Source organism: Aulonocara stuartgranti (assembly GCF_965226115.1).
Source record: "Aulonocara stuartgranti genome assembly, chromosome: 8".
Lineage (NCBI taxonomy): Eukaryota > Metazoa > Chordata > Actinopteri > Cichliformes > Cichlidae > Aulonocara > Aulonocara stuartgranti.
The window spans coordinates 8,970,702-8,983,272 of NC_138959.1; the positions used below are offsets into that span (position 1 = coordinate 8,970,702).

General features: G+C 38.6%; 2 protein-coding genes across 7 annotated transcripts in view; one reads left to right on the forward strand and one right to left on the reverse strand.

Moving 5' to 3' along the window:
• Positions 1–12,571, forward strand: part of LOC309712742 (alpha-2,8-sialyltransferase 8F-like) — a 48,287-nt gene that overhangs the window by 34,073 nt on the left and 1,643 nt on the right. For 4 of the 6 annotated variants that reach the window (XM_082543795.1, XM_082543800.1, XM_082543797.1 and 1 more), the window contains 3 exons: positions 8,511–8,579; positions 8,704–8,778; positions 11,443–11,584. In XM_082543795.1, coding sequence (XP_082399921.1) covers positions 8,511–8,579; positions 8,704–8,778; positions 11,443–11,584 — 286 coding nt within the window. Of the gene's footprint in view, positions 1–5,108; positions 5,732–5,760; positions 5,910–8,510; positions 8,580–8,703; positions 8,779–11,442; positions 11,585–12,571 lie in introns of those variants that run through there. The other 2 variants (XM_082543796.1, XM_082543799.1) reach the window with 2 other exon arrangements.
• Positions 30–1,268, reverse strand: LOC309712744 (uncharacterized protein). Its single transcript, XM_082543802.1, has 3 exons — positions 932–1,268; positions 725–845; positions 30–593 (listed from the first exon to the last, which is right to left on the reverse strand). The coding sequence occupies exons 1-3, from the start codon at positions 1,001–1,003 to the stop codon at positions 421–423; spliced, it is 366 nt and encodes a 121-aa protein (XP_082399928.1). The 5' UTR covers positions 1,004–1,268; the 3' UTR covers positions 30–420.

The following is a 12,571-nucleotide window of genomic DNA, read 5'->3' on the forward strand; positions in this document are numbered from 1 at the left end:
TGAGTGTCTGGTTTTTAGTGATGGGCAGATGAAGCCCCATGAAGCACTGAAGCTTTTCATCCAATTGGTTCACCCCAACGCGAAGCTTCATGAAGCTTCATTTGCTCTAGCAGGACACCTACTGGACGTAAAAATAATAGCTGGCATGAATTTGAAGAGTGTGGCATTTTGCACACAGCCTGTAAATGTCAACAACAAAAGGAGTGTGTAAAACATGTATATTGTAGTGATGGCAGTATACTGTGTATATTTATACTGGCAGTATGGGAAATGATTATTTGGAAATGCTTGAAATGGAAATGATCATTTACTGTGAGGTGAGGTGTGGTTGGGGTGTGGACAGTGGTTGTGCTTTTGTAACGTTGAGGTATGGACAGCTACACACTGAGGCTTTGAGCCTCAGTCCTGCCTGTTCACATTTTATTCTGTAAAAACTAAATTTTCACTGCTTTTATAACCTTTAGTGGGGAGAACATAGCTAGGATTTAATGATTTAACAAATCTTTTGAATCCTTTGTCCTCCACAATGCTAAATGGCTGTGAGTCCTCAATCACCATGCTAACCAGGTCTTCATCTATTTGAGATTGTTCTCCTGAGGAAAGACAATAAAGATAAAGCACAAATATAAATATCACACACGTAACTTATAACAGTTGTATAATATTGTTATATCATTTAGTAACATTACTGCATCCTATATTATCATTGCATTTGATGGCTCACCTGGTCTTGCTCCACGATCGGTGTCCCCCTTATTCTCATGCAAAGCTCTGTAGTGCCTAAGCATGGATGAGGTGTTGTTGTTGTCATATCCCAGCTCCCTGGCACATAGCAAACACTTCACCTTGTACAAAAGTCAAGACAGCTCAACATAAATTGTATTGCACCATCAGTATCATGAAAATACATCTTCTGTAGAAATTTACATACCTTGTTGGGAGGAATAAGATCAAAATGTTCCCACACAGGGGAGGACATCCTCCTCTTCTTAGCTGGCTCCATTCTCTCCTGACTTTCCTCACTCTCATAAACCTCCAAACTGTCTCCAAACTCTCACTAACCGCAACTCTCCATCAAACACCCACATTTTTGAATGAAGTCTGAGGGGTTTATATCGCTGTCATATCTCGCGGCAAAGTTCGAACCACTTCATGAACCAGTCACGTGGTACAGCCGGGCAGCGAGGCTTCGGACGTCATCATTTTCAGCTCCTCCCATAAATGAAGCAAGCCTCGATACGCGCTTCGCGGAAACGCCCCCTCCATTACTCGACACACGCTCCGAAGCCTCGATACAGAACGTCCCATCACTACTGGTTTTAGTTTTGTTCTTTAGTTTTCCCAGTTTAGGTTTGTTTACTCCCCGCTCTGCTCTTCCTGTTTTGTCACCTTCTCACCGCTGTAAATTAAACACTCACTCGCACCCCAGCCAGTACCTGCATTTTGGATCATGTTGGGAAGCATTTAAGTAACAAAGTGTTGCAGGTTACCTTTGTGGTAGCCATCTTGTTTTCCCAGTAAAGAGGAAGCCTGCCTCAATTGCAGCTCTTTTATAGGCCAGTCTTTTTTCAATACACCACACGACTGCCCCCAGCCGTGACAAAAAATACTCTAGTAAACGTACTAATTCAACTTCTTTCCTCAAATTAAAAAAAAAAGTGAAGAAGTGCAGGCTCTAAAAGGTTCTCAATGTTGGAGTCAAATTGTTAAATGTTGTCACTGTGTTACTTAAATTTGTAAGTCTTAGTTCAAGCAGCATGATCAATGACATTCCTGTGTTTCTGACCATCTCTCCAGCCAGTTTGTTGGTGGGGGAGGCTGAAGTGTTTTATTATAGGCACATCCTATCTGAAGGTTCTGTTTTCTTGTGTCATAAACTTCCTGCTTTTATTACCCTTTTCTGGGCAGGAGGACACACACACACACACACACACACACACACACACACACACACACACATATTCTTGCACATACATGCATGTTCAGACACATACAGTAGTAGCGCTAAAAAGAGCCGGCTCTTTCGGCTCCCAACCGGCTCTTCAGGTTGTTTTGTTGCTTTAATTAATTTATTATTAACAACAATATAAAATTATGCACAAAACGAATTACTAATGTAAAAAAAATGTGGTTTTACTTATATATGTTTATATATAAATAAATATATACGGTGGCCCCTAAGAGACAAAGCACGTACAAACTCCAAAGAGCTTGTACAAATTCCAAGACACATGGCTCTCTTTCTCTCTCTTTCCCTCCAGCTCTGTTCTACTGAGAATATTACTACCATCCCTCCGCCCTCTTCCCAGTGCAAAGCACAAGTCGCGTGTGGAGTGAAGTGGGAAAAAAAGTGGGAGAGAGAGGGTGAGAGAAAGGGGGGGGGAAAAAAAAACACGAGCCGGCTCGCATCGTTCACGTCAAAGTGTCGGCTCTACGAGCCGTTTCGTTCGCAACTGACACAACACTAACATACATACACGTGCTTACACGTGCACACACAAACACACATAGTACCTTATCTTTTGTGACCATTGGGGGGTTTTACAATGGGTGGTGCTTGTGTTCACAGAATAAAAGGAGGCAAGGAAGGCTGTTTATTGGATGCTGGCTAGAGCAGAGTTGCAGTCTTACAAGCCTCTCTGCAGCTTCTCTCTTCCTGCTACCCCCCCTAAAAACCCATCTCCATTGAGACTGTGTCAGCTCCCAAACAGACAAAAAACAAACTAAAAACCAGCAATAAACAACTTAAACATAAAAAATCACAAAGAAAGAACAATACAGTATCCACATCTGAACCAAAGAGTAAAACAGTGAAATGTGGATTATTAAATATTAGGTCTCTCTGCTCCAAGTCTCTGTTAGTACATGACTTAATAATTGATCAACAAATCGATTTACTTTGCCTTACAGAAACCTGGTTGCAGCAGGATGATTATGTTAGTTTAAATGAATCAACACCCCCGAGTCATTCTAACTACCAGAAATCTCGAAGCACAGGCCGAGGGGGCGGTGTGTTGGGATGGGTATTGATAAGATTTTCACGATTCAGATTCCATTTTCGATTCTTTATCAATTCTGTTATTGATTCTTTTTTTTCTTTTTTTTTAAAGGAGAACACTAAGGTCGATTAGCTTAGAACTTTGTTTTATATCTTCTCTTTGAACAAGATAGAAATTAGGAGTAACATGGCCTTACAGCAGTGTGATCTTAGAAGATCCAGCCTACGGCTCTTCAATGGGGTGTCACAGGGTCCCCGGGGAAAAAAATTGTAAATGTAAAATAATAAAATAAATATTCTTCTGTAGCAATAACAAAGTATAACATAAATTATTCTGTAGCAATTACACAAGAATATCCAGTAATGTCCCTGCCTACAATTAAACACATTCACTTACCGAAAATCGGGGCATCTGCTGTGGCAAATGGGTGCAAGCCTTTTACCACAAATTTAGTCACTGCTCGGTGACATTCGTCTATCCTGGCCTGAAAGGAGATGCTACCGGTAGACTGCAGCGAGAACTGCCAGCATCTGAGCCAGACTCTGTCTGTCTCTCTCATCATGGTCACCTAAATACACAGTAATGGCAGGTTTTGTAATAAGGCAGATCTCACTAACATAATATGCACTGTTAGTTGATTATTTACCTGCCGCATTAATGGGAGAGGATGTGCAAACGTTACCGGTGCTGCTGGGTTGAGATTCACGAGTCCGGAGCAGAATTAAAAACACAACATTCATTTAAGGTTATCACGTGTTTTGTGAGCAAATGCTTTTGCATATTCGTAGTGTTTCCTTAAATGAAATATCTACTTTGCAAGTATTGCAAGTTGCCCTGTTGTCATCCGTTCTCGTAAAGTATAATCAAACTTTTTAGTGTTTGAGCCGCTTACGCGCCGTGTTTCCTGCCAGGTAAATGACGCTCCGCAACGTGGTGACGTCATTCGGGGCGACTGGAATCAATAAGGGAATCGTTTGCAAAATTGGCAAACAACTCCAAGGAATTGAAACAGTGGGAACCGGTTCTCAACAAGAACTGATTGAAGAAAATAAGAACAACCCCAGGTTTCTCTTCAGCACTGTAGCCAGGCTGACAAAAAGTCAGAGCTCTTTTGAGCCAACCATCCCTTTAACGTTAACTAGTAATGACTTCATGAACTTCTTCACAAATAAAATTTTTACATTAGAGAAAAAATTACCAATAATCATCCCACAGATGTAATATTATCTACAGCTACTTTTAGTACCATTGATATTAAGTTAGACTCTTTTTCTCTAATTGATCTTTCTGAGTTAACTTCAATAATCAACGTGTCTTTTAGACCCCATTCCTACAAAACTGCTCAAAGAAGTCCTGCCATTAATTAATGTTTAAATCTTAAATATGATCAACCTATGTCTAATAACCGGCTATGTACCACAGGCCTTCAAGCTGGCAGTAGTTAAACCTTCACTTAAAAAGCATCTCTAGACCCAACTGTCTTAGCTAATTATAGGCCAATCTCCAACTTTCCTTTCATATCAAAAATCCTTGAAAGAGTAGTTGTCAAACAGCTAACAGATCATCTGCAGAGGAAAGGCTTATTTGAAGAGTTTCAGTCAGGTTTCAGAGCTCATCACAGCACAGAAACAGCTTTAGTGAAGGTTACAAGTGATCTTCTTATGGCCTCTGACAGTGGACTCGTCTCTGTGCTTGTCCTGCTAGACCTCAGTGCAGCATTCGATACTGTTGACCATAATATCCTATTAGAGCGATTAGAACATGCTGTAGGTATTACAGGTACTGCACTGCAGTGGTTTGTATCATATCTGTCTAACAGACTCCAGTTTGTACATGTAAATGGAGAGTCCTCTTCACACACTAAGGTCAGTTATGGAGTTCCACAGGGTTCAGTGCTAGGACCAATTCTGTTTACATTATACATGCTTCCCTTAGGCAGCATCATTAGAAGACATAGCATACATTTTCACTGCTATGCAGATGACACCCAGCTCTATCTATCCATGAAGCCAGGTAACACACACCATTTGGTTAAACTGCAGGAATGTCTTAAAGACATAAAGACCTGGATGGCTTCTTAATTCAGATAAAACCGAGGTTATTGTACTCGGCCCTGAAAATCTTAGAAACATGGTATCTAACCAGATTCTTACTCTGGATGGCATTACCTTGGCCTCAAGTAACGCTGTGAGGAACCTTGGAGTTATTTTTGACCAAGACATGTCCTTCAACGCACATATTAAACAAATATGTAAGACTGCGTTCTTCCATTTGCGCAACATCTATAAGATTAGAAATATCCTTTCTCAGAGTGACGCTGAAAAACTAGTTCATGCATTTATTACTTCCAGGCTGGACTACTGTAATTCATTATTATCAGGATGTCCAAAAAACTCTCTGAAAAGTCTACAGCTAATCCAAAATGCTGCAGCAAGAGTCCTGACAGGGACTAGAAAGAGAGAGCATATTTCTCCTGTTAAATCCAGAATTGAATTCAAAATCCTGCTCCTCACATACAAGGTCTGAAATAATCAGGCCCCATCATATCTTAATGACCTTGTAGTACCATATCACCCTATTAGAGCACTTCGCTCTCACACTGCAGGCCTACTTGTTGTTCCTAGAGTATTTAAAAGTAGAATGGGAGGGAGAGCCTTCAGTTTTCAGGCGCCAGCTTCCAGTTTGGATTCAGGAGACAGACACCGGGGCTGGGCCATATCATACCGTTTACGGTAATACCGGTATAATGTCGGGCAATGATAAGAAATTGAAATATCGTGATAGAATATGGGTAAAACGCGCATGCGCAGTACCTTTGTTTTCATACGCACATGGAGGAAAAAGCGTGCCGGCGACGGAGAATGAGAAGAACGAAAGCGGATGTTGAATGAAACGGATGAACCAGAATTGGTTTGTAAAAATGCTGCAACTTCAGTGGTGTGGAACTGGTTTAGCTTTCGTCTGTCAGATACACAAAAGCACTATTTCTGGTAGCACATGCTAGCGGGCTGTCGTTATTACCGTGTTTTTTGGAAAATACGGCACACTTAAAATCAATCCTTTGATTTTTCTGAAAGTCGACAGTGCCCCTTATAATCCCGTGTGCCTTATGTTTGGATTCTGGTTGTGTTTACTGACCTCGAAACGATTTTATGTGGTACACGGCGCTCAAAAATCTGGCAAATGTTTTAGTACGACTTTGCTAAGCTACGAAGCCGCACTGCTTGATGGATTGTCGGAGCGTTGTGGCTATTGTAGGCAGGAGCCTCGCGGAGTGATACGTAATGTGCTTCAACATAATATTACTGTATTGTGTGTATAACCTCTTTTTAAGTTTTGTGGATATTATACATGGTTATGCTGAGGATATGTCAGCCAATTTCCACTGGAAATGCCTTTTGGTTAAACTGTCAGCAAGGAATTTGCATTTGCACTGTTAATTTTTTATATAACTTTAATGCACATAAAAAACAGCTGCTTGTTTAAGTGAAAATACATTGATTTTATTTTTTGCACTAATAAAGTTGAGGAGTTGTGAAGTATTTTGTCTAGTGTCAATTATATCGTCAGTTATATCGTTATCGCAAATTTTCAAATGTTTATCGTGATAAATATTTTTGGTCATATCGCCCTGCTCTAACAGACACTATCTCTACTTTTGAGATTAGGCTTAAAACTTTCCTTTTTGTTAAAGCATATAGTTAGGGCTGGACCAGGTGACCCTGAATCCTCCCTTAGGTATGCTGCAATAGGTGTAGGCTGCCGCTGCAGATGGCCGCCTCTCCCTGAGCCTGGTTCTGCCGGAGGTTTCTTACTGTTAAAAGGGAGTTTTTCCTTCCCACTGTCGCCAAAGTGCTTGCTCATAGGGGTTTATGGGTTTTTCTCTGTATCTATTATTATAGGATATACTGTACAATATATAAACGCCTTGAGGCGACTGTTGTTGTGATTTGGCACTATATAAATAAAATTGAATTGAATTGAATTGAATGGCTAGGAGACAGGTGAGGAGCATTCAGCTCCAAGAGCCTGGTTCCGACCAGTCTCCCTTGCTAGCAAGTAAAAGATGTTCGTCTTGCTTGTCGTTAACAAGAATAAATAAAACCAGCGGGGCCTGTGGAAGCGCAGACCCAGCACTCAAGTATAAAAATAAAAATTAGGTCTTTGGAGGACATTTGTACCAGCTCTCTGCCAGGCAAACTTTATTATGTGTGCCAACTTTATTATGTGTTTGCTTACATGTCAATTATTCTCTCACACGTCACTACAAACCCCAACTAAGGAAACTCACTCCCTCTTCACTATTTACTTTACAGGTATTAAAATATTTCAGCTTCCCTGCAAACATATGGTGCAAAAAAAAACCCTCACCAACAAAGAAGAATGAGCATCACACTACGTATAGGCACATAGGAAAAGATGTATGTGGATTCTAAATATCAAATTACGTTGGACCTTTGACATCTTCTTCAAGGTCAGATAAAGTCAATTTACCAAAAATATCTTTTATCTTGAACACTATACTTAAAATTCTCCTGTCTTTGTTTGTGTTGGTAACATTTAGGACATTATACTGGTTTATCCATCCATCCATCCATTCTCTTCCGCTTATCCTTATCAGGGCCACAGGGGGGCTGGAGCCTATCCTAATTCAATGCTGTTTCTTTAATAGTGCCCAGAGAGTGAGCTTCCTTGGCAGAGGTTTTCACTCTAGGAGTGTTTCTTGTTTATAAATACAAGCTGATTTAAAAAAAAAAAAAAGCAGAAAATAAAAGAAATAATAAATAAGAGTGATTTAAATTGGCTTTGCCTTAAAAAAAGAGTATGTAAGGTCTAAAGTGAGATTTGACAGCCAATCTTAGTGTGAAACCTAAGATTGGTTGTAGTTGGGAATAGAATTCACTGCTCTTTATTGATTTGCACAACTAAATTCAACGAGATTGAAGCACACATTAGTGAGTGAGTAAATCCAAACACGATCATCCACCTAAATTCAAATTGATCTCTGGTATGGTTGATGTGACTGAATTATGACAGGAAGCAGTAAAGCTGCTCTGCACCAGTTCATCATCAATGGCACTACTCTAAACTTCACCGCAATACTGACTAGACTAATCAATCTAACTTGCCACAAACCACCAGTACTTCCTAGCAACCTTTGAATAACACAGAGTTGGCCATGTCAGCCCTGCAGCGATGATATTTCAAACTGTGAAGTGGAATTAGTTTGTTTTCCAAGACATTTAACACCATGAAAAAACAAAACAAAACATGTAACAAGTTGTTTATAACGCAGATATCTGATCTAATATTATATTGAATATGTAGGTAACTTTTGGAATTTTTGCAGGTAGCATAAGAACAGGGTTCAGACACAATGAGTTAAGATCATGACCTTCCAACACATGTACAGAAAAGAACAACAGCAATGAAGCTGAGGGAAAAAATGGGTACAAGAAAAGGTAACTTTTTTATGTGCACATACTAATCTGTCTCATTTATTTCTCACAGTTTGGAATTTCACCGACCACTTCCTCAAAGAAGTGCCTCAAAGCCCTCTGAACTTTGTAAAGGCTGCAAGTAAGAGCGAGCACTGTCATAACTTTTTTCTTAATAAATGACAGTATTTTTGCCAAGATTGAGTCATGTCAGACCTGCAGGCATGATACTTCTAACTGTGTGTATGAATGCTTGTGCATTACAGGGAAGCCATCGATAAAGTAAAAAAGCTCTACAATCAAACATGGAAAAAGCAGGAGGAGAATTACCACAGATTCAGGTAAGATCATACACTTCAAGCCTTCTAACATCCTGATATTAGACAGTGAATTTCAGGTCATTTTACAGAGAAAAGCAATTGTAATGTAAACAATAGTTTAACAGATTACTTCCTCCTAGGACTAATTAAGTAAAGCAGCGGTCCCCAACCTTTTTTGCGCCACGGCCGGTTTATGCCCAACAATATTTCCACGGACCGTCCTTTAAGGTGTCGCGGATAAATACAACAAAATAAAACTAGTACCGGTACCGAAAAAAATTCATAACACACATGAAAAGACCCAGGAAAACCGAGTAAACGATAAAAACGATAACAAAATAACGCTGAAAACCGATAAAAACCCTGAAAACCATACATTTCACACCTGAGCCTCAACTCTCGCGGCCCGGTACCAAACGACTCACGGACTGGTACCGGTCCGAGGCCCGGGGGTTGGGGACCGCTGAAGTAAAGTACTGAATTACTTTTAATAAAAGTGTTTTGTGTAATACATTATTTTTTCGAATAATGACTTAAACACCGATTGTTAAATTGAATTGTTAAATGTTGTCATTTTTATGCTTACCATCTCTACATTGTTTCAAGCAGTAGGACCAAAGACATTCTTTTGTCTCTGACCACCTCTCCAGCTACTCTGGTGCTGGGGGAGGTTTTATTGTAGATACATCCTATCTGAAAGATCTGGTTCTTGTGTTGTAAGCTTCCTGCTTTTATGATCCTTTTGGTGAGCAGGAAGTCACACAAACGCACCCCCACGACACACACACACACACACATTCTTGCACACATGCTTACACGTGCACACACACACACATAGTGTCTTGTCTTAGAACCATTGGTGGGTTTTACAGTGGAAGGTGCTTGTGTTGTGTTGTATTGTGTAAACTATTGTATATTGTAACAGTTTGTCAATAAAAAGGCTACGAGGAGAGCTGCTCTTTGAAGGATTTGGGCTAGAGACAGGTGATGAGCATTATGCTCCACCGCCTGGTTCTGACCAAAGCTTCCCTCGTTAGCGAGTTAAAGACCGGTTGAAGATGTTCTGTCTTGTTTTCGTTCTCATGAGGAATAAGTCTCTAAACTTGCGGGGCCTGTGGAAACACAGACCCAACACCGATTGCAACAAGGAGCTTAAATACCTCCAACATGCACAAATATTTGACCCACAGCATCTAATTAATTTCCATGAATGTAATGTGTTTGATATGCTGCTTAGAGATGGCAGTAACTCCCAAAATGGAGCCAATGAGAATTGTATTGTATTGTATTGTATCTTTATTTGTTTCAGACATATAAAACAAAAAACAATATATACACACTACATATATTTTCATTTACAGATACGAATATATATGTAGATATACACACACACACGTATGTGTTCAGATAAACAAAAAATATATAATGAAATAAAACAAAATCGTCTGACATAATGTAACAATGTTTGGTCTGAAAAGGAGTAGGAAGAAGTATGAACATACTTATTAATTCCTACCCCTGCTCAATCAGTAAGGAGATCAATAAGGAATCGAATTGATAAGTGATATTGATGATAGAATCAGAATTGCTACATTCTTACCAATTCCCAACCCTAGTATTTACATTCATGAAAGCATCTCTTTATTGATAAGATAAGATAAGATAGAACTTTATTAATCCCTCGGGTGGGTTCCTCTGGGAAATTCGATTGTATTGATTGTACACTTGAGAGTGTTCCTTAATTGGTAAGATGCTGTAAAATTCTTCTCATTGACTATGTAAATAATTCTGTTATCCTGCACTTCTGTGGTCTTTCAGGTCTTTTTGCTGCTGAGCTGATTCACTGCAGTCTTTCTTTTAAAGAAAGAATCAGTCTGTTAATTTTTTGCTCTCTTTTTTCCAACCTAATAATGGCTTCCTTCATTTGCATTGACATTTCTTATATTTAGAATCAGAGAAAAAGTTACAAAATATAAAATCGAGACTTTAAATTAACTTCAGATATTACATCTGCATAATTTTTTATGAATTAAGAAGGGGTTCAGCAGGACATGAAACTGGTTATCATTCAACTGTCAAATTACATTTGAACCACTCAGAATAGGGAACTTTGTATAAAAATGTCTTTAATTGCTGAAGAGTTAAGCCAAATATTGCCAAAGAAAAAACTAAACATAAAAAACACTAACTGTAAACATAATATACAACAATAGACAAATTAATATGAAATACAATCTAAAGACAAAAGACAGGTTGTCTGTCCTACATGTATGCTGTATCTGTAGCTGCCTGAAGTTAAATGGCTTTCATTATGGTTAAATAATCATTTCCATTCAAACCACTGAAGCCTATTCAAATACTACATAAATGAAAACATTTATTTGAATTGTTTTCCCTCTCTGGTAAGCCTGATTTGCTGTAGCTGAAATTCATCATTGGAAATTAAAATGAAATTAACTAATATAAAACTGTATTGCTTTCAGTGTTTTAAATAAAATAAAATCAGTGTTTTAAATAACACACTGAATTCATGTGGGATTTGTTTGCTTTTTATACATACGTAGCAGAAATGACACTTACAATACAGGTGTACTGTATTTTAAACCACAAATCTTTCACCTTAACACTAAAGCTAACTTTAAACATTTATTTATTTATTTATTTATTCATTTATTATTTTTCAAGATTACAGCTGAACATCAATTGCAATGGATCCAACAATGGCATTATCACTCAGGAAAACACTCCAGTGGGATCTAAGATTGTCTGTGATAAGGACAGGACTGTCATTCCCGTGACCCCAGTGCTTTTCAAGGCCTTTATCAAAGTATGTATTTCTTAAAGATGGGAACATGCCTTGAAATGTATTCTTTATGAATGCGCTAGAATGAACTCAGACAAAATCTGCTGCATGTTTCATGTCCTAATTATTCTTCAAATGTTCTAACATAGTATTACTAAGTTCTTATATCACATGTTTAGTCATGTGCTAAATCTGGGGACCTGCACCCTTAACGGATTGAATCAAATGAAATTCTTTAGCATATTCCTACATTAGCTGCCCAGAGTACTTTTGCAGCAGTTCATCTGTCTTAATAAGTTCTGTCAGAGTTCTGTCTCTTAATTATTTATTGGTTTAAAAAGGACAAAAAACCTTCTAACTTGACTATGGTTCATATAAGTGTGGTTTGTATTGTCAACATATTGAAAGTAACACATAAAGATTTAAAATGACATATCAAATTCAAAGTCAAAGTGATAATTATGCTCTATCCAGCTGTTTCTTACTGCCAATGTCTATACTTACAATTGTTATGTTCAGATTTTTCAGAAGGAATTCAGGAGAAATATTTGTAGTTTAAAAAATGTAATTTGTTTGAGCAGTTGAAATTACAAGTTACAGCGCTGGACTTTTTTGTGAACCAGCGAACTGTTTCACAGAAAAGATGACCCTGGATCAGGGCTGTACAGGTTTATACTGTGACAATAACAAAGATTATCTTCTCCCAACACAAACGTGGCAGTTTGCTGTGAATCCTCCCCGTTCAGTCCGACCTCACCTCGTATTTGCTTGTCCTGGAATGAGAAACAGAGAAGAAAAACAACCCCTGCGTAGCCTTGGCTATCTGCTTATTATTCTAAGGCCCAGTTCAAGAGCCTTGGGGGTCTCGTTCGCATTTCCTGAGCCAGTTTATGAGCATATTTGCATTGTGTATAAATAAAATATTAAAACAGCTTTATCTAATAATTTAAATAAAAAAAATCAAAAGTTTTCAACCCTAACACAATACATAGGCATGTAATGAATGCTATT